The sequence below is a fragment of the Peromyscus maniculatus genome, chromosome 7 (genome assembly GCF_049852395.1).
Source record: "Peromyscus maniculatus bairdii isolate BWxNUB_F1_BW_parent chromosome 7, HU_Pman_BW_mat_3.1, whole genome shotgun sequence".
In the NCBI taxonomy this organism is placed as follows: domain Eukaryota; kingdom Metazoa; phylum Chordata; class Mammalia; order Rodentia; family Cricetidae; genus Peromyscus; species Peromyscus maniculatus.
The window spans coordinates 90070113-90098033 of record NC_134858.1 but is presented as its reverse complement, the minus strand read 5'-3'; the positions used below and the strand labels follow the sequence as shown (position 1 = coordinate 90098033).

Sequence of the window (27921 nt, the reverse complement as noted above, 5' to 3'; positions counted from 1 at the left end):
TGCTTTTGATGTGTGATTAAATTTAGCTCAAATTCAGAATAATCATGCGGGTTCAGATTTCCCTGTGACTGATAGAATAAAGGCACACATTTCTGCAACCAACAAAGCAAGCAGTGTTCCACAGAACCAGAAGCTGTTAAGCGCTTAAGTTTCATGAATTGCCCGAAGAGGAAGACAAAACGATGGTTACACAGACCAACTGAACTTGTGCCAAATGTCACCCTCTGAAATTGGAATCCCGAGATTAGAAATGCTTGCTCGCTCGTAGGCTTAGGTTGCAGCAGAAAAGGATCCAACTAGTTACTGAAGAAAGCAAAGTTATCGCATCCACCCACTAACGGTACATCAGGTCATTTAAACCCAAGGCTCAGTTCCAGGGAGTTGAGCCCAGGGCCCCAAAGTGGAAACCGCTGAAAGAACTCCCCTGCGCGATAAAGCGCAGCAAAGTCCTGTTTAGACAAATAGGCGGCGGGGCTCTCCTCTGGCTGAACCCAGAAAGTTCTGTTCACACGATCTTGCCTCCAACTACTAGTTTTAGCTCAGCTTCCGAACACCGGCCAGGGCCAGAGCTCGGGGACGCCTGACTCTGCGTCCCAGAGTGGACCAGGAGGAGTGGGTGGGCGCGCAGTGGGTCCGCCCGCAGCCTGGTCCCGAGCGCGGTTTAGGGGCAGAGGCAGGATGGCGGGGGCTTCCCGGGGCGCTGCAAAGACAGTCACCGTCCATCCGAAAGCATGGAGCCCCCGCGGTTAGGTCCCGGAGCGGAAAGAAAAGATGCCCAGTGCCCGCCAGACCCGCCCGCGGAATCCGGCGTGCGGAGCTCACCTGCAGGGATGCGCGAGGGCGTCTCCTCCGCCACGCCCAGGCCTGCCACCCAGGAGAGCAGGGCGAGCACCAGCAGCAGCCGGCCGGGCCTCGCTCCGCCGCCCCCCATTCGCCCCTGCGCCCGGGAGCCCAAGGCCTGCGGCGGCGACTTCTCGCGAGACGCGGAGACCCCGGAGAGCGCTGGGCCGGACCCGGGCCCGGGGCGGCGGCAGCGGCGAGCGGGCTGCGCGGATGCGGACGCGGAAGCGGGCGGAGAGGACGGCACGGACTAACGCGCAGCCAGAGCGCACGGAGCGGACGAGCGAAGCGGCGGCCAGGGCTGCGCGGGTTTAAGAGCGGCCCCGGAGGGCGGGCGGGCGGGGCCGGGGGCGGGGCGCTGCTCCAGGACCCCGCGTCCCGGGCCGTCGAGGCTGAGCCCCCACCCTCCGAGTCGCCTACGCCTACGTGCACCGCCTCACGCCCGGGCTCCCCGGAGCGCCTTTGCGGGCAGTGCGCCCCTCTTCCCTCTCCCCGCGTTCCAGAAGCTTCCACGGCGCGCCCTGCCCAGCCCTCCTCTACTGAACCGGGCCCTCCCGGAGGTGAGTGGTGACCGCCGGGGCTTCAGCCTGCTTGGCTGAGTAGGCTCTGGTCACACTCCCAGCCACAGTGATGGGGATCCATCCCCGGGACACTGTTGCTTCTGAGCTTAGCCACCCCCATGGCAGAGAAGACCATGCTTTTGGTTTTATTCTGTAAACAGAAACTTTTCATTGTGCTATTGAACATTTCTCCGGCTGCTGATGCCAGGAGAGCCGTAGACTCTTTCCAGTAATGAAGCTTGTAAATCCGGCTGATTCCAAGTCCAGCAACCTGAGACTGACTCTGCCTTAACATGATCTTCCTGTCCGGCACATGGAAAATTACTTCTGAGGATGTGGGGGAGCCATTCCTGGGCTCCTGGGAGCCGCCTCCACTACTTAGGGTTTTGATAAGTATGTCTATGCAAAATCATTTTCCGTGTGTTCTTATTCTTTAGCCCAGGATTTAAACTGAATTGTGCAGGGGCAAAAGTTTTGACAACTTTCTCTCACACATTCCATGGTATTTCTTACTTAAAGAAGAAAGAATCAGATGGACCACATTCAAGAATCTCCTACTTAAATCTCCCTGAAGTAAGAGGAAGGAAATACTCATTCTAACGCAAAAGTTTTGAAGTAAAAAATTACTCAGTTGTAAAATTAGCATCAAATCAAGAGGAACAGTAGCTAGCATATTAAAAACAGGTAGGAAAGTTTGTAAATATTTTGAGTATGACATTTAGAGAAAAAGAAAATCCTGAGATTAAAACTAAGCCAGTTATTACAGTGTGTTGAAGGTTTTAAACTGTCTCCCTCCCCACGCCCCCTTTTTTAATAAAGGAAAATGGGAGAAAGTTCAGAGATGAGTAGACATAATCAAGAGATGGAAAGTGTGACTGGAGAAGAATAAGGAAGAATAAAGTGAGGCTTAGATCGTCTGAAGAAGGAGCAGCTGAGGGATGGAGCCCTTTACAGTGTGGGTGGCAGGTGCAGCGTCATGAATCCCGGCAGAGCCAAGCAGAACCAGCCCTCAGAAGAATGGCTAGTCTTTGAGGTAAGTATGTTTCCAGAATTCCATCCTTATCACTGCCAAGTTCCTTGAACTTGACTTCCTGCTTCCCAAACCTCTGAAGTCCTCAATTTGCCTGGCTAGTACTGGAATTTCCATGTATGCTTAACTATAGAGTCCACCAATAATTATTGGTTACTATGACGTTCTCCTCCTCTGTTGAGTCTCAACGTCAGAACTTAAAAGCTTCTATAAAGCAAGTGTCTCTGGGATTTTCAAAATAGCCAGACGCTTCAATCACAGCCTGAAAGTGTCCCATTATGAAACCAAAACCTTCCTGCCATCTCAGGCTGCCAGCCCTGCCTTCTGCTGGAGATGTCTACCTCACTGTTCCCATGACAAACATTTAGAATCTTTAGCTCATTAAATACAGATCTCACATCCAGTTTCTTTGTCTTTGCTAATGATGTTCTACCTCACATGGCTTCAGATTAAAAAAAAAAAAAATATGCTCTCAATACCACCAACCCAGAGAACTGTTACCTTTTTCCTTGTCATTTTCTCTGTCTCCTTCCATTCTTTCTTTCCTGCTTAAGTAACACACGCCTAATGCCACAGCTGAAACTGTATTCTCATTGGCCAACTTTCCTGTGGCTGCTTCCTGTCTCAAACTGTGGCACTCTATATTATGGCTAGATCCATCTTACTCGTGATTTTTTCATCCCTAAACGCAAAGATTTCACGGAAGATCTGAAAACAGTCCTAACCCATTAGTCTATGATTCAGATTATTCTACTAAAATATTAAACCACCTCATTCTATATCCTACACTTGATTGACTTGGCTTGCTTGGTCTACCAAAGCAGGAAGTTTTATTTTTATTTTTACCCTGCAATGTTTGTATTGCAATTATTGACATCATTTGGGTTCCTCCATAGGCTGACCTTGACCCAAGGTTATCAGGAAGAGTGTTTTGTGTGGTGGTCAGAAGAAACTGAGTAGGTGAGGTTAAAGAAATTCCAGAAAAGACAATAGGAGTTGATTCATTCTATAGTCTAACCCAGTGGGTGTGGCCCTTTGTCCACAGGCACTAATTTACCCTCATAGATAACCTAGCCAGGGTGCAAGATACCTGGGCTATCTTTATTCTCACCTCCGTCAGTCATTGACTGAAGGGCCATGAAACATGCCTTGCTTTCCACATATTCCCAGCCAGCTGTGCTCAGAGATACAGCAACCTACCAATGATTATGTAACTCTGGACTGTAAGAAACTAGATTGACATGCTAAGAAATGGTGAGATCAGAGGAAAAAGCAGGAGTAGGCCTACATTCCTTGGTTCATGTTACCTTTCTGTGTAAAGATAATGGAAAAACAGCCCACTCCTTCATTGACCTAACCAGCTCAAGAACCACCTTCTTAGAGACTCCTGTATCTTGTCCGACTACAACTTGGATAGGGCAGAATATTCAGAGTTCATGCTCATGCTAAGTGCTTGGCCAAGCCTATTTCCTTTGTAGTTTGTTCACTAGACTTTTTATCTAAAGTCAGTGAAAACATTTTGGAATTTTACTCTCAAGTGAAGAAAAGATACTAAGTGTATAAATGTAACACTTGATATAGAGAAATCAGGAACAGCAAAAACATGAAAGAAGAAATTTGCTGTAAATTTAAATAAACAGTTCTGGGACAGCATTACAGAGAACATACTTGAGTTGTATAGTGTGAGCAAGGTGATCCTGGCACCATAAACAGAAGCTCAGAGATCCTGAAGTGAGGGGACAAAGAGAGGCCAAGCTGGGTTTCCATACTGTGTAAGAATAGTAAGATAAAAAAAAAAAAAAAAAAAAAAAGTAAGATAAAACCTAAGAACTGATAACAAGAAGGAGGCAAACAGCAAGCATATAGGGAGCCTCCGTGGCTTCCTCCTGGGTGAAGAGAAAAGTCCTGTGGACGTTTTAAGCAGAACAGAAGTTTGCTTTGAGGTGGGTTAAGAAAGAAAGAGATTCCAGATGTTGGATGAAGAACCACGGGGCAGGGGATGGCGAAAAGCAATACTAGAGACCGATTTAAAGACTGAAGCCCAGCAAAGAGACCATGGTGGCTTTAACCACATTGGTACTAATGAATCAAAGTCAATTTCTCAATAAGTTTTATTGTACAGCCAACAAATTTGATGGTCTGTATGTGGGTGTAGGAGAAAAAATGTCAAGGAATATTTACTCAGTGAATATTTGTCGAGTGAATGAGAAGTAATGCTCTGGGAGCATACTTCATAACTGGGGTGAAACATAACAGAGAGAGGACCATTATACGAAACAAACTGGAAAGAAAATAACCAGAGAGCCAAGACATGAGAGAGAGAGAGAGAGAGAGAGAGAGAGAGAGAGAGAAAGGGCCTTCTGGAGGCGGAGGAAACTGATAAAGTCAGACAAACAAACGGATCAGCAAAAGAGAAGTTTAGGGAAAGGAGAGTGGTGTTTGAGTGGTCGGGATACAAGTTTAAGATCTAAACCTCAGAAGGGAGTGAAAGCCACATGGTGGAGAAAGAGAAATCAGCAGAGCATTCCTTTGTGACTCCATCTAAACCGGGTGTTTTCTGAGCACATCAGAGTGCAGCCTCCCCCACTTAAGGATGGTTAAGTTACCACAAAGCAGACACTGCCCTTCAAGTATGAGAGGTTTGGAGCATGCTCCAGGGCCCCAGCCGTTTTCCAGTGTTTCAAGCTGTAATCTAAGCAAAGATGATGTCCCAGGTGATATATATATATTTGTAAGGTTGAATGTCTTTTCAGCCAGTAAGAGAAAATGAAATTATCAAATCCTTAGCAATCAAAGCTAGTTACTTATGACAGGGAGAACTGATTGATTTGTATTGTGATTTTTTTTTAATTGACTCTCACTTGTATGTCATTAGAGATAAATAAGCATATAGTTTTCTATAAAAAATCTTGGTTCCCATCTGACACTTTCAGATTAAATATCATTGTTTAAATCTTAATTACATGCTTTAGTCATCTTATATATGGTATCAATCATCCCTAGGTAGATTGGAGTTGTGAAATCCATGTACATTGGAAAATGATGTCAGACATAAAATCAACTCAGCCAAGTTAAAATAACAAAAGTAGGCCAGGGCCAAAAGGAGAGCCAAATCGTGCATGGTATTCTGAGAAGATGACTCTAGCAGATGTTCTCTGACTAGTCAGGATGATTGGGACAGAGCTGTCTGTGCTGTGAGTCACCCCACAAGCCCAGCAGCAGACAGTCGTGGTGTCTGCCTTTACCATCCGACTATGTTTCACTGAAGTCCAGTGCTGCAGCAGATCGGTTGAGACACATAACGCCAAAGCTCCACCAAGTGTGACTCGCCGTGGGTACTGTCTCGTTTTCTTGTTCAACAGTCGTTTCTAATGATTTCTTTCTGCTTCTCTTGTTTTTCAATGTTCTCATCCCCTTAATTATGTATGACCCAGGGGCACACTGTCCTGAAGCTAAGAAGGCTCAAGTCTCTCTCACACATGCTGTAAATGTGAGGGGTGACTGGGAGTAGAGGCGTAGTCTTGATTGGAAAGGAAGCCGGGTCATAATCAGTAAGAATCGTTAAGAAAACATCTCTTAGCCACTGCCATGGAGCTCTTAGAAAAAGGGGCCTAAAATTTAATTTACATTTTATATTTTAGTTGGGGGGGGGAGATATGCTACAAGAAGAGATGTGGGAGGCTGTCAAAGAACAACTTTGTAGGAGTGAGTTATCTCTTTATACTGTGAGTTTTGAGGTAGCACTCTGGTCAAAAGGCTTTAAGTCACTGAGGCAATTCAATGACCCAGGGCCTGCCTCAGTTTCATTTATCCAGTAAAGTATTAGGACTCTTTCATTACACCAAGTAAGTACACATGTCTGTGGAGAGAATACCTGAAATAAAAGACCATCACATGAACACACTATGTTGGAAACATAGACATGTTTGAGTCCTTCAACAATGTCAGGATTTATTGAACAAAAAAATAATACACAGGGTATAGCAAGTAGGCCCATTTTCCTGAAAGCCAATTGGGCTGGAAAGTTTTGTATCCACTTGGCACAAGCTACAGTCATTTGTAAAGAGGAATTCTCAACTGAGGAAAATGTCTCCATAGGATTAGCATGTAGACAAATCTGTAATGCATTTTCTTAATTAGAGATTGACGTAGAAGAGCCTGGCCCATTGGGAGTGGTGTCACCCTTGAGATAGTGGTCCTGGATGCTAAAAGAAAGCAGGCTGAGCAAGCCACGCAGAGTAAGCCAGTAAGCAGCACTACTTCTCTGTCTGCTTCGGTTCCTGCCTCAAGTTCCTTCCCTGACTTCTTTTGATGATGGACTTGTCTGTTTTGTGGAATAAGCCCTTTCCTCCACAAGTTGCTTCCGGTCATGGCATTTCATCAGAGCAATGGAAACTCTTAAGACACTAGCCAACGTAAATACAAGCTCTCAGACCACACTTCACGTATCACACTGTAAATAGAACAGCTCTGTGTCAGTTGCAGAATAGCCAAAAGGGTTAAAGAGGTTGCAGCAGAGTTTAAGGAGTTTCAAAGAATCCCGAGTCAGAAGCTGGGAAACTCACTGAGAGGCATGAAAGTCTCTGCAAAAAGAATACGGGGAGCCGGGATGGAAATCTGATGGAAATGCTGCTGCTCTTACTGCCGCTGCCATGGAGACAGACTGTCAGGTCAGAGTTGAGCTGCAGGAGTGAGGTGTGGGACTGTGGTAGCTAGAGAGGTGAAGGCAGGACCAGATCCAGATGAAAGAATGGGTGCACAGTTGGGTGACAGGTCCAAACAGACAGACAAAGGGTGATGAGTGATGGCCGTTTAAGATATCCGCAGAGCCTGTTTGAAGACCCTGGGACAGTTGGGAGCCCTCTGCCTGTTTATCCTTTGATGTACACACTGGGTGATCAGATGATAGGGCTGTGGGACTCGCATCAAGGCAGTGTTAGGTGTCCTCCTCTTTATGGGGTCCAAGTGAGGGGTCCAAGATTAACCTTTCCCAGCCTGATACTCAGTACGTTCTTGAGCCTAGTTTTCCTGGTATGATTTTAACATTCCTTTATGCTCCAGTAGTCCCAATTTTCTTTGATAAATTTATCAGGTAACTCTCTGCTTTTCTGCATAAGTTAACTATCACTCGGTGCTTGTTGGATAGTGCCAGACAGATGGGTTGTTTGCATGTCTACCAAACGCACTGTTAGCCTCCCTCCTCAAAATGGAATCTGCTTGCAGAATGGAGTCTATCTGTCTTGATGAGGGGGGTGCATTTCGGGGTTTGAGAGAAACCTGGTGCCAGGGTAACTCCCAGGAATCCACAAGGATGACCCCAGCTAAGACCCCCTAGTGGAGAGGGTGCCTGAATTGTCCATCTACTGTAATCAGATTGGTAACTACCATAATTGTCATCAGAGAGCCTTTATCCAGTAACTGATGGAAGCAGATACAGAGATCCACAGCCAAGCACTGGGCCTAGCTCCTGGAGTGCTGCTGAAGAAAGGGAAGAGGAACTGTACAAGCCAGAGGGATCAAGGTCATGACGGAAGAACCCACAGAGACAGCTGTCCTGAGCTCTTGGGAGTTCATGGACTCTGAACCAACAGTTAGGGAGCCTGCATGGGACCAACCTAGGCCCTCTGCATGTGTGTGACAGTTGTGTAGCTTGGTCTGTTTGTGGGGCTCCTAGCAGTGAGATCAGGACCTGTCCCTGGCACTTAGCTGGCTTTGGAGAACCTGTTCTCCATGCTGGATTACCTTGTCCAGCCTTTATACAGGGAGAGGAGTTTAGTCCTGCCTCAGTTTGATGAGCCATGCTTTGTTCAAGGAGGTCCGCCCCTTTCTGAATGGAAATGGAGGAGGAGTGGGTGGGGAGGGAGTAGATGGGAGCCAGGGGGGATGGGGGAACTGGAGGAGAGGAGGGAGGGGAAACTGTAGTCGGTATATAAAATGAATGGAAAAAAGTTAAATAAAATGCATAAAAATTAATTTAATTTAAAAAAGAAAAAAATGGAGTATACCAGGGAAAGACACAGTCTGAAAAGCCATGCTTTACATCCGGCAGGATACAGCCCGGTTTCCATGAGAAAAATGGGAACACTCCCTGTCAGATCACAGACTGCCAGGCTCCTCTTTCCTGTCCCCTCCCCTCCCTTCCCCTCCCCCTTCCTTTCCCTTCCCCTCCCTTCTCCTTCCCTCCTCACCTTTCCACTCAGATATCAGGTTGTGGCTGGAGAATGGGAACTGAATGAAACATCAAGATTAACATATAAAAGAAGCCGCATAGTGAAGACTAGGAGCCCTTTCTTCCCTGGGCTTCTGAGGAACAGAGCATGCTCCAGAAAAGCACATACTGTTGAAACCTTTGAGAGGCAGGTGATATGTGAAAGTCCTGTAATGGGTCAGGGGATACGAGGTCCAGCACTTTGAGAGTTCCTTGGCCTGTAAGAAATAAATTGGCTGGGGTGGGGGCGGGGGGTTGGTACATGCCTTTAATCCCAGCACTCAGGAGGCAGAGGCAGGCGGATCTCTGTGAGTTCGAGGCCAGCCTGGTCTCCAAAGCGAGTTCCAGGAAAGGTGCAAAGCTACACAGAGAAACCTGTCTCAAAAGAGAGAGAGAGAGAGAGAGAGAGAGAGAGAGAGAGAGAGAGAGAGAGAGAGAGAGAAGAAAGAAAAAGAAAGAAAGAAAGAGAGAGAGAGAGAGAGAGAAAGAAAGAAAGAAAGAAAGAAAGAAAGAAAGAAAGAAAGAAAGAAAGAAAGAAAGAAAGAAAGAAAGAAAGAAAGAAAGAAAGAAAAATTGTTATCAACCATTTTCAGTATTCGGTTCATTGGAGAATACTGAAAATACTGAAAATACTGAAAATACTGAAAATCACACAGACACTGGGCCCCTGTCTTCCCTAGCTGGCAGCTAGAACCTCTTTGTCTAAGTATGTTCAGTTCATCCTAAGGCTGAAAAGTTATAGACAGGTATGTGACTGAGTACCCGCATATTGGAAAAGAGGGACTCTTTAAGCCTCAGAAAGTCTCAACAATAGGTTGGATCAGATTACAGCAATAACATGAAGTCTTCAAGACAGGGTAGAGAAAATGATCAAAGAAAAATAAAGGTTAAAAAAACAAATAGGAATAGAACATGCAGAAAATCTGGGACACTATAAAAAGAACAAACTTATGAATAATAGGTATACAAGAAAAAGAAGAAACTGGTAAAAAGTCAAAAAAAATATTTTCAACAAAATCATAGAAGAAAATTACCAAAATATAAAGAAAGAAATGCCTATTAAGGTATAAGAGGCATACAGATCACCAGATAGAAAGCTAGTTCTTGAAAACCAGAGGGTCCAGGCTGATGTCCTGTAAGTTCTAAATGGCCACAGATGCCAGGCCAAACTACTATACCCAAAAAACTCTCAGGCACAATTTTAGGAGAAAGAAAAACTTTTCATTATAAAAACAGATTTAAGGGCTGGGTGGTTGTGGTGGTACATGCCTTTAATCCCAGCACTCAGGAGGCAGAAGCAAGTGGATCTCTGTGATTTCGAGGCCAGTCTACAAAGTGAGTTCCAGGACAGGTTCCAAAAGCTACACAGAGAAACCCTGTCTCAAAAAACCAAAAAAAAAAAAAAAGCATATTTAAGGAATTTATGCTCATAAATCCAGCTCTGTAAAGGATATTACAAGGGGCACTTCATGTTGAAGAGAAGACTGAACATACCCAAGAAGGCAAAAGGAATATATAATCCCAGAACAGTTAACCAAAAGAGGTCTAAGAGCAAAATGGTACAAGAAAATAACAAGAATTAATATTGTTCAGTAATATCTTTAATATTAAGTCTTGGTTCCCCAGCAAAAAAAAAAAAAAAAAAAGATGCAGATTAAATGATTGGATTAGGAAACAGAACCCATCTTTTTGCTGCCTCTGAGAAACACACGTTACCATGTAGGATAGACATACCTTAGGCTAAAAGGATGGAAAAAAGTTTTCAAGCAAATGTAACCAAGAAACAGCAGAGTAGCTATTCTAGTATCTGACAAAATAACTTCAAGCCAAAACTGATCAGAAGAGAGAGGGAAGGACATTTCATAATTATTAAAGGAAAATCCACTGAGAGGATATTACAATTCTAAATGTTTATGTGCCAAACACAGGGACACCAGTTTTGTAAAAGAAACAATAACATAAAAATCATGGATTGACCATAACACAGTGATAGTGTGTGACTTCAATACTCTGTCTACTTTTATTCATAGACCAAGACAAAAAATAAATAGGAAAACCTAGAGGCTAAATAACATCATAAATCAAAATGGATCTCACAGACACCTACTGAATATTCCACCCAAGCACTAAAGAATATAGTTCCTCCTCCATAGCCCATGGAATGTTTTCTAGAGCCAGCCACATACTTGAGATACAAAACAAGAATCAACAAACTTAGAAATACTGAAATAACAACCTGCACATCATGTAACCACACAGGGATAAACCAGATATCAACAACAATAGGAAGTACAATCATGAATGCTAAACAACACCCTACTGAATCAAAATTGAGTGAAGGAAGAATTCAAAAAGAAAAACTAACAATGTCCAGAATTAAATGAAAGTGAAAACATAACATACCAAAATCTTATGGGACAGAATGAAGGAAATCCTAACAGTAAAGTTTATAGCATAATGTACCTACATTAAAAAAAAAAAAACTGGAGAAATCCTACATTAATAGTTTAATGATCCACCCAAAAGTATTGGAAAAACAAGAACAAACAACACCTGCTATGGGATGGTCTGTATGTCAAATTTCTCTGATTGGTCAATAAATAAAACACTGATTGGCCAGTGGCTAGGCAGGAAGTATAGGTGGGACTAACAGAGAGGAGAAAAGAAAGAACAAGAAGGTAGAAGGAGTCACTGCCAGCTGCCGTCATGACAAGTAGCATATGAAGATGCCAGTAAGCCACGAGCCACATGGCAAGGTATAGATTTATGGAAATGGATTAATTTAAGCTATAAGAACAGTTAGCAAGAAGCCTGCCATGGCCATACAGTTTGTAAGCAATATAAGCCTCTGTGTTTACTTGGTTGGGTCTGAGCGGCTGTGGGACTGTCGGTGACAAAGATTTGTCCTGACTATGGGCAAGGCAGAAAACTCTAGCAACAAACACCAAAAAAGATTAGATGGGAAGAAATAATAAAAGCCAAGACTGAATTTAATGAAATTCAAACAAAAAATCTATGAAACCAAGAGTTGGTTCTTTTCAAAGACTTAAAATTGGCAAACATTTAGCCAAATTAACTAAAAGAAAGAGAAAGAAGACACAAATTAATAAAATTATAGATGAAAAAGAAACATTACAAATATTCTGAAAAAATTCAGTGAATCATACAGACAAACTTTAAAAATCTGTACTACACTAAACTGGAAAGCATAAAACAAATAGGTGAATTTCTCAATACATATGACCTAGCGAATTTAAACTAAGATAAAGTAAATAATTTAAATAGGCCCATAGTAACCAATGAGATATAGGCAGTAATTAAAAATCTCCCAACTGAAAAATGCCCATAGCTAGATTAGTTCAGGACAGAATTTGACCAGACCTTCAAAGAACTACTACCAGCACTCTTCAAAAATTATTCCATAAAATAGAAAAAGTACTTTCCAACTCTTTTTATGATGCGTCAATTACCCTGATACCAAAATCAGACAAAAATTTAAAAAAAGAAAGAAAACAGAAAAGAAAATCATGTTGCAATAGCTTTAATGAACATATATGCAAAAATTCTCAATAAAATACTTACAAATGAAATTCAAAAGCATATCAAAAAGATTGTCCACCAAAAGCAAGTTGGCTTCATCCCAGAAATGTAGGAATAGTTCAATATACATAAATTAGTATTAGGATTACTGTAATCCACCATCACATAAACAGACTCAAAGGCAGAAATCACATGATCACTTCATTAGCTTTAGAAAAGGCTTTTGATGAAAGTCAATATCTGTTTATGATAAAAAGTAGTAGAGAATCTAAGGATACAAGTGATATCTCCTCATAATAAAGGCAGTATACAACAAACCCACAACATCATGTTAAATAAGTTTTTTAAAAATTCAAAGATCTCCATTAAATGAGTATCAAAACAAGGATGCCTTGTCTTGTTTTTGTTCAGTTTGTTCATTTGATCATTTTTGTTCAAAATAGTGTTGGAAGCCTTAGCTAGAACAGTAAGACAAGTGAAGTAAATACAAGAAATATAAATAAGAAAAGAGGAATCATCAAATCATCCTTATTTGTAGATGATAGGATTCTAAACATAAAAGACTAAGTACTCCACCAGAAAATTCCTACATCTGATAAATGAATTCAGCAATGTAACCAGATACAAAATGAACACACAGAAATTAGTAGCTTTTCTGTATACAAATGACCCTAATACCAAGAAAAAAAATCAGAGAAACAGTCCCATTAAAAAGTTAAAATATCTTGGGATATTTCTAAGTAAGGGAGTGAAATGCATATAATAGAAACTTGAATGTATTGAAGAAATTAAAGAAAACTCCAGAGAATGGAAAATCCTCTCACGCTCCTAAACTGATAGTATAAATGTTGTGAAAATATCCATCATACCAAAAGCAATTTACAGAGCCAAGGTAATTCTTATCAAAATTCCAATACAGTTCTTCATAAAAATTGAAAAAAAAATCTTAAATTTCATTTGAAAAAAAAATACAGGATAGACAAAATAATCCTAACTATAAAAGAATGGCTGGAGGTATAACTATTTCTAATTTCACGTTATGCTACAGGGTATAAATAAAATGACACAGGCATCATAAACAAATATATTGAGCAACAGAGTAGAGTAAAATACCGAGAAATAAGTCCACACACCTACAGCTACCCAAATTTTGACAAAGGATCTAAAAATATACATTGAAGAAAAGACAGCATTTTCAACAAATGGTGCTATTCAAATTGGATAGCCACATGTAAAAGAATGAAATTACATCCTTTTCTCTCACCTTGCACAAAATAATGCAAAAATGAATCAAGGTCTTTCAAATAAAAACCTGATACCCCAAATCTGATAGGAGAGAAAGTAGGGAATACACTTGAACTTGTAGGCAGGGGAAAGGACTTTCTGAACAGGACCTTAATAGTGCAAACATTAAGACCAACAACTAATGAATGGAACTTCACAAAACTAAAAATTTTTAATATAGAAAAAAAATCATCATAATGAAGAGGCACCATGCAAAATGAGAAAAAATCTTCACCAATTATATATCTGATGTAAGATTTGTTTCTAAAATATACACGTAACTCAAAAAACTACACATCAAGGAAATACCAAGCCAATTTTAAAATGAGACATGGATTTAAACAGAGACTTCTCAGAAGATGAAATACAAATGGCTTAGGGATAATTTTTTAAGTGTTCAACACCTTTGGCCATCAGGGAAATGCTAATGAAAACTACTTTAGTATTTCATCTTACCCCAGGCAGAATGGCCAAAGTCTGCATTGGTTGTTTCTTTGGCTGTTCAGAAGCTTTTTAGTTTTAGAGATCTTGCTTGTCAATTGCTGGCCTCAATTCCTGGCAAAGTGGGCCCTATTCAAAAATCTCTTCCTACATCTATGACTTGTAGGGTACTCCCCATGTTTTCTTCTAGCTGGTTCAGTGTTTCAGATTTCACATTTAGGTCTTTGATTCCGTTTGGAGTCAGATTTTTGTGCAGGGTGATAAATATGGCTCTGGTTTTATTCTTCTACATGTAGACATCCAGTTTTCCCAGCACCATTTGTTGGAGATGTCTGCTCCAGTGTGTGGTTTTGACATCTTTGACAAATATTAGATGGCTTTAATTATATGTACTCACATTTCTATCTCCTGTTCTGTTCTGTTGATCTGCAGGTATTTTTTTATGTCAGTACCATATTGTTTTTGTTACTACAGCTCTGTAATCTGGAGGTCTGGAAGAGTAATCCCTCCAGCATTGTTCTTTTTACTCAGGATTATTTTGGCTATCTGGAGTCTTTTGTGGTTCAATATGCTATTCCTATTTCTTACCATGTGTCCTTGATGTAGTCCTTTGCCATGGAACACAAGAGGCTAGAATCTGGTGCCCTCTCTCAGACCTATGGTTCACCATTCCTAAGCCTGTTTTCTCTCACACTTTGGCCTTTCTAACCATTTCTCTGACCTCCATGCCTAGCTGAAAAAGCATGCCTTTTTCTCTACACCTCCTCACTCTGTGTTTTATGGTTGCTGGGGTTTTTAGCCTTCATGTACTCTTGTTTTTCTATAAATGTTTAATGAAATAGTCATCTAGAATGCTTGTAAGTCTATTTTTAAATTCTTTTATTAGTGAGACTAAGAACTCAAAGGGAATCCAATGACCCCCACACACACAAGAAGGCCATACCCTTCTAAAATCTGTTACCTTGAAAACACTGTATCAAACTGAGTGTTTTTCTGTTGTAGCTGGAAGAGAAACTTAGGGTCCCATCTAGTATTGGCTCCATGCATAACAGGAGTCACTGTGTCAAACTAAATTAATGTAGGGTGGAATTTCCCTTTACCCAATAAAACTTAACAAAAGCCAGACCTTCTTTTTGTTTGTGATTTTCTTGGAAGACTCTCTCAGTTTCCCTGCCATGATGTTTGTGAGTGTTATCTTTTCTTATCTTTCATTTTAAGCTATGTCTTCTCCCATCTCAAGGCATGGTCATGGCCCTGTGGTTATAACACTTCCCTTAAAAGAATCATTTTAAGAGGCAACTGGTCTCAACTTCTCCATGAACCAGCATTATTTATTATTGCAGTTTCCATTATGGAATTTTCTCAAGCTTATTCAAGAAATCTCAAAGATAAAAGTTTGCCTTGAGCTGTACTGCTACTTACAGAGTGCTGTAAGCTAGGTTTCTTCACATAGCCTGCACTGGTCACTTAGGACAGCCCTTATTTGCATGGTAAAGATTTCATGACTACTTATTACACACACAACACAACTCATGCTAACCTCCCAAGACCATACATAAACCAGTCTTGACTACCTTTAATCACATGGCAGGAATGAGATGCCAAGAAGCTGCAAAGTAGCACGTCACTCTAACAAAGGAAATTCTCTAAAACGAAGACATTGCAACTCAGTGCATGCTACAGGTGGTATTCTTATTGTCTAGTCTGCTGCCCCTTACAGTAGGCTAAATAAACCTGTTTTCTATCTATTTGTATCATTCATTCCTTGACAGTCCCATCCCTGCTACTGTAGTATGTAGATGTAACCAGTCGTCTTATTAAAATAAGAAACACAGAGCCAATGTAAAAGAGAAAGCTGAGAGGTCAGAGCTCAGAGATAAAATCTTACCTCCTGCAGTGCTCCTAGCTTCCCCAAGAGAGAGCTACTTCCTGTTTGTCTGTCTTTAAATAGTCTTTCTGTTCTGCCTTCTCATTGGTTGTAAACCCAACCACATGACTGCCTTGTCACTGCCTGTAAGTACTGCCCTCCAGGTCTTAAAGGCATATGTCTCCAATACTGGCTGTATCCCTGAACACACAGAAATCTACCTAGCTCTTCTAACCACCACGCTCTTGCTATGGCTCTAATAGCTCTGACCCCAGGGCAACTTTATTTATTAACATAAAATTAAAATCACATTTCAGTACAAATAAAATATCACCATATTTCCCCTTTTCTATTTTAATAAAAAGAAAAAAGGCAAAAGGTTATAACTAACAAAAGAAAAACTATATACAAAAGTACAATACCTATATACAATATATACAAGTAACAAATACCTAAACGATGTCTAGTCCATTTGTATTTGACAAATCAGAGAAAATAATTCCCTTATCTATCCTATTTTAGTAAATCCAAAATGTATCTAATTCACTTTCTATCCTAATTAATCTTCAATTATTACTAACTAATCTTCAACTCCCTCAGAGACCCAAGAAGGAAATAATATTAGCTAACAAAAATAAAAACAGGAAGTGCACGCAAGCAACTTCCAAAAATTTTGTGACTTGACAGAAACAGCCAGCTGCCTGGACAGTCACCTGAGGTTTCTCTGCAGTGTTGGGGCATCATCTTCAGCCTATAGGCTTATCGTATCTGATAGACTCATTTGTGAAGTAGGTTGTACACAAGGTCAACAGTTCAACCTCACATAGGGTGAGAACAGTCCATGTACCAGAAACACCTGAATTCCACTAGTGTTCTGTCATGATTCAGGATTTTAAATTCTGGAAATTGTTGACGGTTTTTGAATTCAGCTGTCCATTCTTCTTGGCTGTGTATATATGGCTTCATCTCAGCATCCCCTTCTTCTCCACATCCCTCTATTAAATGCCAGTCTACTATTGAGAGGCATGAGCTTTCAGTTGCTGTTCCATTGCACAACAGAAGCCATCGGCCCACTGCCTGTTCAGCTGCCTTCGAAGAAAAGGGCACTGTACCTTTTCCGGATTGTGAAGGCCACTTCAGGGATGGTACCATATTGTACTGGCCTCAGAAGATGCCTTCTGATAAAGCCATAACCACACTTGTTTTGGCAGGAATCAGTAGTCCTTTGTTTCGTGTTTTGTCTGTCCATTTTTTCCTGTTGATTCGAGGATACTTTGTTGTCCAGTGGCTAACTTTTGCCACAATGAAAGTTAACTCCATATGCAGTTTCTTCAATGCCCATATTTTCTCTGAAGTAGATTGGTACTGCCAGGAGCCGACATGTCTCAAAAAAGAAAAATTTCTAAGTTATTAAAACATTTTAAATGCCATATTCGGTAGATCTCTGAAGGGTTTGAAGATGACCTGTCTAAAATATATCTGCTCAATTTTTAAAACATATCTAATATGACTACAATTTCTACTGTAATGTCTAACTACTAACTTTCATTTCTTTATATCCTAATAGTTGGTAATAATGTAAAGTATTTAAAACTAGTAATTGTCTTTTTCTTTTCTTTTTTTTTTTTTTGTAAAACAAGAACCTTAAATCTAATCTCCTTTGCTTATCCTTTTTCCTAACCCTTGACAACAACTTGTAACCAACCCCCCTAAATAATAAAAATTATCCCAGACCCAAAACCTGTTAAAAAGAACCAAAAAAAAAAAAAAAAAACCACCCGCCCCACACCACCTCTTTGGGAATGTGGACGTCGTATTCTTAAAATTGCTTCCTGCTGGGTATGGGCGAAGTTATCTTTATCCTGAAAGAAAAATTTAGGTTAATTGTCAAATTCTAGGAAAGGTAACTATATCCTTCAATATTATCCAGTCTGTGTATAAAGCCAAGGTTCAGGGTTTATCTCAAGTTCTTATTCAAGTAGTCTTTGAGACTGGATCATCTCAGCTAGTCATCTCAAAATTGCTCTGAGCACCTTGTAGTTCAAAGCTGATCTGTAGATGATGTTTGTCAGCTTAGTGATATTATTATTGTCCACGTGGAATTGTTGTTGTTGTGGTTGTTGTTGTGGGGTCCCATCTTCTTCCTGGAGATTTCAGTTGATGTTAGGCCTGGTCATGATTTCCTGCAGAAAACTGATAAGAGACTCGAACACAAAGACATATATATGCAGCTAATTGAAGCCTTTTTTCTAGAATTAGTTAGTACTCTATATGACCATTCATATCTTAACAAAGTTTAAAATGTATATATATATTAATCTTGTAAATTTTGATATAAAATTTATACTTTAAGAAAAGTTTAAAGAATCAGAATAGAATCAAAGAGTTGAGATTAGTAATAGAATAGTCCCTTAATTAATTTGGCTTTTGTCCTGTCCCATAGCAGAAAATGGCTCTTTTATTCTGGCATGATACAGGGAGTTTGTATTTTCTTTTTAACAACATGCTTGAGTTTAAAGAAGGAGAGAGCCATTCTCCAACTCCAAAGTCAGCTTTAAATTTTAATTGAACTGGGACTATTAGAAGACCAATAGTGTTAAATCTTTAGAGAAAAGCAGAAACAAACATTTAAGAAGACATAAAATTTTTTAGATAATATATACCCATACACCGTTTAACTCTGTTTCCTGGGATAGATGATTTGTCCCTTTTCTTCAGTTGTCTCATTTGTCTTGTGTTTTTCAGATTCCTTAACCTTCATTCTCCTAAAAGACAAAAAACAAAAACCTTTCCCCAAGACTAATTTTGGGGATGTTCCTTTTTGGCAAGTTATTATCTGATTAAATGAAAAGACATGTGTTACTGGTACAAGTTAGTTTAAATTGGATATTCATGCTGGTTGATGAACTATCATCTTCTCTAATTAAGAGGTTTCTCTTGTTCAAATCGAACCTTTATCAATTTTGATAGTACCCACAGCTTATCTTCTCCTGTAGAAACAAAAGCAAAACCTCGTCCCCAACGTAATACATACCCTGTTTTCCATTCTGAGGTCAGCACATCCTTAAAGTATATAGGCTGATTTAATTCTGTAGTTTTTTCTATTATCCAATGTCTCTCTGCAGCTGTTGTTCCTTTCTCATTGGCATTCAGAAAATTCAAAGTTAATAGAGCATTATGAAGTCTATTTCTGGGGGTTTTTGTTACTCCTTTCTGTTTATGTAGCATATCCTTTAGAGTTCTGTTTGATCTTTCTATAACTGCTTGACCTGTAGGATTATGTGGTATACCTGTAATATGCTTTATTTTGTAATAAGCAAAAAACTGTTTCATTTTAACAGAGACATATGATGGAGCATTGTCAGTTTTGATTTGTGCAGGTATACCCATGATGGCCATAACTTCTAGCAAATGAGTGATTACCGAATCAGCTTTTTCAGAACTCAGAGCAGTTGCCCATTGAAATCCTGAATAAGTATCGATGGTGTGGTGTACATATTTCCATTTTCCAAATTCTGCAAAGTGAAACACGTCCATCTGCCAGATTTCATTCCTCTGAGTACCCTTTGGGTTACATCCTGCTGGCAATGGCGTTTGATTATAGAAGGAACAAGTAGGACATTTCTTTACTATTTCTTTGGCTTGTTGCCAGGTTATGGAAAAATCCTTTTTTAAACCTTTACTATTGACATGATGTTTTTTTATGAAATTCTGAGGCCTCCAGCACATTTCCTATCAATAATTTATCAATCTCATCATTGCCTTGTGCTAAAGGGCCTGGCAGACCAGTATGAGATTGGATGTGAGTTATATATAAAGGATGACTCCTTTTCCTGATTGTATCTTGTAATTGAATAAATAGTGAAGTTAATTCTGAAGCATCAGGGATAAATTCTGGAGTCTCAATATGTAATACCACTCTTTCAGCATACTGAGAGTCAGTTACTATGTTGAGAGGTTCTGAAAAATCCATTAATACCAACAGAATAGCATAGAATTCTGATTTTTGCACTGAATTATAAGGACTTTGAACCACTTTACTTAAATTTTCTGATTTGTAACCTGCCTTTCCTTGTTTGTTGGCATCTGTATAAAATGTACGAACTCCAGATTTGGGTTTTTGCCGTACAATTCGAGGCAAGATCCAATCAGCTCTCTTTATAAAATCAATTCTGTTGCTTTTGGGATATTTGCTGTTAATTTCTCCCAAAAAATTACTGCAAGCTCTTTGCCAAGATTCACTTTCTGTCCATAATTTTTCAATGTCCTCCTTAGTTAAATGTACGACAATTTCTGCTGGGTCTATTCCTGCTAATTGACGAAGTCTCAATTTTCCTTTCCAAATCAAGTCAGAGATTTTTTTTCCCATAAGTTTTTAATTTTTTATTTGGTTTATTTGGTAAAAATATCCATTCCAATATAATATCTTCACTCTGCATTAATATTCCAGTAGGGGAATGCCTAGAAGGTAAAATAACCAAAATGCAATCCAGCTTTGGATCAATACGATCTACGTGCCCTTCATGTACTTTCTTTTCTACCAAGGCCAATTCTTTCTCAGCTTCAGGTGATAATTCTCTTGGACTATTTAAGTCCTTGTCACCTTCTAAGGTTTTGAACAAATTAGTCAGTTCATCATTTTTTACCCCAACAATAGTTCGTAGATGAGAAATATCTCCAAATAATCTTTGAAAGTCATTAAGAGTCTGTAGTCTATCTCTCCTAATTTGCACCTTTTGTGGTCTAATTTTTTGTAGCTCTATTTTATATCCTAAATAATTAATAGAATCTCCTCTTTGTATCTTTTCAGGAGCAATTTGTAATCCCCAACAAGGCAAAATTTTCTTTACTTCTTCAAACATTCTTTCTAAAGTATCTGCATTTGAGTCAGCTAGTAAAATATCATCCATATAATGATAAATTATAGATTTAGGAAATTTTTTACATATCACTTCCAATGGCTGTTGTACAAAATATTGGCACAGAATTGGGCTATTTAACATTCCCTGTGGGAGGACCCTCCATTGAAATCTTTTAACCGGTTGAGAATTATTATAAGTAGGCACTGTGAAAGCAAATCTTTGTCTTTTTCTTGTAAGGGTATTGAAAAGAAACAGTCTTTTAAATCAATAACTATGAGAAGCCATCCTTTTGGTAACAGAGTAGGCAAAGGAATTCCAGATTGTAGAGAGCCCATCGGCTGAATTACTTTGTTAATTGCTCTAAGGTCTGATAGCATTCTCCATTTACCAGATTTCTTTTTAATAACAAATACAGGAGAATTCCAAGGGCTGGTTGACTGTTCAATATGCTGAGCATTTAACTGTTCTTCTACCAGCTTTTCTAAAGCCTGGAGTTTCTCTGTTGTTCAAGGCCATTGCTGAACCCATACAGGCTTGTCTGTTAACCATTTTAAAGATAGAGCTGTTGGTATCTTTGGAAGATTAACAGTTGTTGTGCCCTGTTCTTGTATAATATGGATGGCTGGTGACCACTCAAAATAATGCCTTCTAATATTTCTCTCAGAAACATGTGCTAGTTTATGATTTGTTTTTGAGATTGGAGGGATGTTAATCTGAGTATTCCATTGTTGCAACAAGTCTCGACCCCACAGGTTCATAGCTATGTTAGCCACATATGGTTTTAATTTTCCTCTCTGTCCTTCTGGACCTATACATTCCAGCCATCTTGCACTCTGTTTCACCTGAGATAATGTCCCAATTCCTAACAGTTGAACATTTACCTCCTGAAGAGGCCAAGCTGGATGCCAAAATTCTGTTGCAATTATGGTAACGTCCGCACCTGTGTCTACCAGACCAGACAACAAAACACCATTTATTTTTATCGTTAATTTTGGTCTCTGTTCATTAATAGAAGTTTGCCAAAAAATTTTCTTTATGTTTTCTCCTGAATTTTCTATTCTCTCTGTTTCATCATCCTGACCAGCATGATTTATTCCAATAGTCATTTGGTTATTTAATCGCTCAGAGCAGGGATTTCCTCTACAGCTGCAGGAAAGGTTTGAACTGGTTTTGCTATGGGGGCCTGCATGAGGCCCCTCCGGGAGTTTCCCGAAAACTGAGGCAAAGGATTACCCTGTCTGTCCTTTGTTGATCTACATTCATTGGTCCAGTGTTTTCCCTTACCACACCTTCTGCATACACCAGAAGGAAGGGGCATTCTGTTGCCATTGTTCCTTGAAGAAACATTGCTTCTAGGAATGACCTGTTTACAGTCCCTTTTAAAATGTCCTTGCTTTCCACACCCAAAACATTTAACACTCCTCAAACCTTTTGAAATTACTTCTCCTGGGGCCGGGCGGTGGTGGCGCACGCCTTTAATCCCAGCACTCGGGAGGCAGAGCCAGGTGGATCTCTGTGAGTTCGAGGCCAGCCTGGACTACAGAGTGAGATCTAGGACAGACACCCCAACTACACAGAGAAACCCTGTCTCGAAAAACCAAAAAAAAAAAAAAAAAAGAAATTACTTCTCCTACCCATGTATCATCATGCTCATCAACCTCAACATTAATTGTTTCTCTAATCCAATCTTCCAAAGGTGCAGATCTTGCCTTTAATGGCCTGATTATTCTTTTGCATGCTGCATTCGCATTCTCAAATGCCAAAGCTTCAATTATTGCCTTACTAGCTTCTGATTCTGAGACCATTCTGTTTACTGCTGAAGCCAGCCTTTGTAAAAAATCTGTGAAAAATTCTTTTGGGCCTTGCATAACCTTTGTAAATGACTCAGATTTTTTTCCTGGTTCCTCAACTCTGTCCCATGCATTCAAGGCTGCCATTCGACATAAAATTAGGGTTTGAACATCATATAAACATTGTGTTTGTACCGAAGCATATTGGCCTTCTCCAATAAGCTGATCCTGACAAACTTGTATTCCTTTATCCCTCCATTGTTTTTCTATGTTTCTAGCTTCCTCCTTAAACCACGTTAGAAACTGAAGTCTCTGGCTGGGTTCCAGAACAGCTTGTGCAAGGTCCCGCCAGTCCTGTGGTACAATCCTATTATATGTTGACCAAGAGTTTAACATTTGCTTTACATATGGGGAATGCATGCCATAAGATACTATTGCCTCCTTAAACCTTCTAAAATCCATCAGTTCAATTGGAGCCCAAATATTTTGTGTAGCCATTTGATCAGGCATCTGCTGTACAGTTACAGGATAAATTAAGGGTGACTGTGTGAAAACAGGCTTTCTTTCTGTAACCTTATGATCCAAACTTGAACCAACTTCACTGTTAATTTCTCCTGTCTGAATTTTTACAGGTTTAACAAGTTTTTCTAAAGCTGTCATCCTGGCACTTAAATTGACTATCTTTTTAAATAGTAAAATGAGAATAAGCATGGTGATAAACTGCATAATTCCCATAATACTAATCTTTTCATATAGTTGTTCCATTGTCAGACTGCCTAAAATTTCAAACAAAACCCAATTTTCTTCCAATGTACACATAAAACCCATTTTTTTTTAATGTGGAAAAAATTTGTCATTTAAATAGTTTCCTTTATGACTTACCAAATCTGCGTAGAACAGTAGAAATCCGAGTGAATTTCAAAACAGCCACCTAGTGTCCTAGGTGTGAATCCAGAGAGAGAGACAGAGAGACAGAGAGAGACAGAGAGAAAGCAAAAGCAAAAGGGAAAGGGAAAGTGAAAGCGTAGCCGGCTAAAACTTAAATCCAGCCACTTATTCTCTCTTGAGCCGTGTCAAGGCTTGGCTTTACAGGCAGGGGCCCTGTTTGGCAGGGCAGGCCTGAGTTGTTTGTAGCACTGGCTTTAAACAAGCAGCTCACAGTTAGTCCCCACTGAGGCCAAGCAGACCTGGGCCGGGGCTAGGGAGCCGACTGCTCAGGCTAAGGAGCCGGCCCCAAGCAGTTTTTAATGGATTCTTGTCACGTTGGGCTCCGGATATAGATGTAACCAGTAGTCTTATTAAAATAAGAAACACAAGCCGGGCGTGGTGGCGCACGCCTTTAATCCCAGCACTTGGGAGGTAGAGGCAGGCGGATCTCTGTGAGTTCGAGGCCAGCCTGGGCTACCAAGTGAGCTCCAGGAAAGGCGCAAAGCTACACAAGAGAAACCCTGTCTCGAAAAAACCAAAAAAAAAAAAAAAAGAAACACAGAGCCAATTAAAAGAGAGCTCAGAGATACAATCTTACCTCCTGCAGTGCTCCTAGGTTCCCCAAGAGAGAGCTACTTCCTGTTTGTCTGTCTTTAAATAGTCTTTCTTTTCTGCCTTCTCATTGGTTGTAAACCCAACCACATGACTGCCTTGTCACTGCCTGTAAGTACTGCCCTCCAGGTCTTAAAGGCATATATCTCCAATACTGGTTGTATCCCTGAACACACAGAAATCTACCTAGCTCTTCTAACCACCACGCTCTTGCTATGGCTCTAATAGCTCTGACCCCAGGGCAACTTTATTTATTAACATAAAATTAAAATCACATTTCAGTACAAATAAAATATCACCATAGTAGTAGCCATTGCTGGTGGTTTGAATAGGTATGTCCTGCATAAGCTCATGTGTTTGAATACGTGGCCCATTGAAAGGGGCACTGTTAGGAGGTGTGCCCTTCCTGGAGGAAGTGTGTCACTGTCTTGGTGGATTTTGAGGTCTCATATATGCTCAAGCTACTCCCTGTAAACAATCTCTCTTGCTACCTGCAGATCAAGATGTAGAACTCTCAGCACCTCCTCCAGCACCATGTCTGCCTGCAGAACACCATATCTCACCATGACAATAATGGGTTAAAACTCCAAATCTGTAAACCAGCCCAAATCAGTGTTTTTTTTGTAAGAGTTGCCATAGTCATGGTGTCTCTTCACAGTAATGAAAACCCTAAGACACCAGCCTACTATAACATCCGTATCCTGTTTTACATTCACAGTTTCTATACTTCTTTCTTGAAAATATCCCTAAAATATTAAAGGCAGTAGAGTCCTAGTTGACTTTACTTGACTCCTTGTCCTGTCCCTAGAATCTGGAACCAGTCCAACACCTAATATTGAGACTCTGAGGAGCCTCTGGAGTCAGCTTTGCACTGAGACTTCCTGGATCAGCTCTGTATGCTGTGCTCTTTGCCTACAATGAGATTATTTTACTCCTCTGTGAGTAGCACTTTCTTATACAATTTTATTTAAAAATCTTCATCATAAACTAATGTCCCTACTCTCTGACTGATTAATTCACCTATGGATTGATTAAAAAAAAAAAGACACACCCGTATTAAGGATTCTTCAACACAGATTGAAGCTGGGTGGTGGTGGTGGCACATGCTGTTAATCCCAGTACCTGGGAGGCAGAGACAGATGGATCTCTGAGATCGAGGCTAGCCTGGTCTACAGAGTGAGTTCCAGGATAGCCAGGATACAGAGAAACCCTGTCCAAAGCCCCCCCCACCCCAAAAAAAAGGAGAAAAAAAAACCTCCTCAGTCATAGGCCTATAAGATGACTTGGCAGATAAAGATGCTTGCCTCACAAGACTGAAGACATGAGTTTGACTCCCAGAACCTACATAAAGCACAAAGGTGAAAAGAGCAAATAGAACCTCTGTGGTTGGGGAGAGCTGGAATGTCTCAGGTCAAGAACCAAGTGATTTGGGTTACATTTAACCTCAATTATGGTCAATCACTGCTCACCACTGTGTTTCCCTAATATCCATCCTTGTGACTATCAAGTAAATCGATTGGCAGTGTTCAAGAGACCACTAACTTCCACCAACCAGAAGGCTAAGAATGTCATCAGATAGAATCCAAGGCCCATAGCAGAGATTTCCTCACATTTCTACAGCCTGCCTAATGTTCCCACAAATATATTTTATAATACTGACTTATGACTCTGTTTTGTTACAATCAGAACTTCAAGAAGCTGCTACCATGTTGGAAGACAGTGTTTTGTGAAACACGAACCTGTGTTCACAGGCCATGATCACTCATATTTGACTCCAGAGTAACCTTGCCCTGTTTGAGATAAGTGTGGTGATGTATTGTGTACCCCAATAAAGCTTGCCTGAAAGATCAGAGAAGTGGAACAGCCAGCCACTAGCTTACCTCTATGAAATCCTCAGCCTCAAGAGAGAGAGTTCCTGTTTCCTCATGCCTTATATACCTTTCTGTGTTCTGCCACATTACTTCCTGGGATTAAAAAGGCATGTGTCACCACTGCCTGGTTCTATTTCGTGTAACCCAATGTGGCCTTAAACTCACAGAGATCTGCCTCCTGAGTGATAGGATTAAAGGTGTGTGCCACCACTGCGTGACCTCTATGTCCAGTTTAGTGGCTGACTCTGTCCTCTGATCCCCAGGCAAGCTTTATTGGGGTACACAATTTTCAAGTGAGCTTTATTGGCGTGTACAATGTATCACCACAGATAAGAGCTGTACTTTTACATTGAGATATCTCAAGCTGAAGTCACCATTATATACAGTCCCAAACAATGTAATTTTACCACTTCTCTGAGCCTCTAGACCTCTTTAGCCCTCTTAGTGGCACAAACCGTAGTACCTACTGCTACTGAGTGATTCCTTTCATGCTCTGTGCCCTGCCACTGCTGTTGGTATTCTAACCTTTATTCTTGCAAAGCTGACTCTGGCAGACCTGAACTTAACATACATTGATTATATTGTTTGATCCAACAAGAGCAGTTTGAGTTTACATAATTACATTATGATGCCTTGTGGTGAGCTCTTCAAGAATGTCACCCTGAAATGAAGTACAACCTAATGTAGAAAAAAAAAAAGAGAGAGAGAGAGAGAGAGAGAGAGAGAGAGAGAGAGATCCATCAGTAATGAAAGTAATTGTAGATAATGATACTATATGATGCTATGAACAGAATATAAAATAATAGAAGTTATAAAGCTTTGGTCTTAGACAAATGACCATTATTCAGATGTATGTCATGAAATCACCCATAGTGATTTCTTAGTCTGGAGTATGAGCTCTGTGGCATACATTACAGGAAACGCCTTTGCCATGGAACTGAAAAAGAGCATGTACTTGAAAGGGGGTGCCAATTGAGGAAACCCTGTAGTGTGGCCATTCCACGCTGAGTCTGCACACACCACCCCAGAAAGCCCATGCTGTCTCCTTTAGAATAGCTTCCATTACATTACGGGTTTCTAAAACTGTACTTTGCATCAGGTGTAATTTTCTGGATTACAGGCACAGATGGCAAAGCTCAGAGCCATTTGATTCTTTGTGAACCTCGCCATAATGAGCATGCAGCTCTCTTGCTCATGGCACATGAAATGCTCATGAGCTCCTTGCAGACACCTGTGTTATAAAGTCCTCTGACTTTGTCCTCATACCACTCCAGTATCAAAAAGCTGCCATTTGGAAACTGCCCTCTAATTTATCTTCCTTTTAATCACGGTGTTTTTCTAAGTAACTGTAATGTTACCTTGTTAAAGCATGTGGGAACTCTTAATTTTTTTTTCTAGCCACTAATATGATTGTTAAAAATCACAATTTAGAGATAATTAACATGAATTTTATCCCAAAGTAAAAGCTACTAAGTTCAAAGGATAATTGACATCTACCAAAAATACAGGTATAGGTTGTAAAAGCCATGTGACCACTTAAAGTATGTTTTTAAATAAGGTTCAGTTTTTCCATGAAAGCTTTAAACTCATAAAATGGAAAACACTATGAAATTAATTACTTTAATGGCTCATTTGAATTGTTCAGCTTTTCAGCACTGGGTATTTATTGCCTAACTCAAAACAAATAACATTTATAAAGTCCATGCAGCAAAAATGTCAGAAAAAAAAATGAATCCTAAAAGTAGGAAAATCTCTTTTTTTTCTTTATTCCATTCAAGGCTTTTCACAGAGTCACTATTGGAAGATCACAGGTGTCAGCAGAGCAGGAAAGGCAAGAACTGTTGCTGTTTTCACTGCTGAACCAAAATGGGAGCCATCTTTACCCGAGGCTTGAGGAGAGCTGGCAGTGGCCATGCTGCTGTTGCATTCCAGACCCTGCCCGATTCCAAGAGGAACAGACTCTCTCCCTTCAAATGTCTACACACTACTGTTTTTTTTTTTTTTCAGATCTATAGCGCATCTCAATAAAAGTTTGTTAGAAAAAATACTATTTGAGTACTGGATGTAGATATTCTAAAGGCATTTCAAT

At 40.3% G+C, this 27921-nt stretch overlaps 1 protein-coding gene and 1 long non-coding RNA gene across 3 annotated transcripts in view; one reads left to right on the top strand and one right to left on the bottom strand.

Annotated features, from left to right (window-relative positions):
* Nucleotides 1–1120, bottom strand: part of Plod2 (procollagen-lysine,2-oxoglutarate 5-dioxygenase 2) — a 91229-nt gene extending 90109 nt beyond the window's left edge. The window contains exon 1 of one of the 2 annotated variants that reach the window (XM_042281438.2): nucleotides 823–1120. In XM_042281438.2, the coding sequence (XP_042137372.1) occupies nucleotides 823–931 (109 nt within the window). In that variant the 5' untranslated portion in view covers nucleotides 932–1120. The remainder of the gene's footprint in view (nucleotides 1–822) is intronic. The other variant, XM_042281439.2, reaches the window with a different exon arrangement.
* LOC121830933 (uncharacterized) lies at nucleotides 1056–27921 on the top strand. Its single transcript, XR_013052883.1, has 3 exons — nucleotides 1056–2084; nucleotides 2220–2433; nucleotides 27611–27921. It is a non-coding gene; the product is annotated as an uncharacterized LOC121830933 (long non-coding RNA).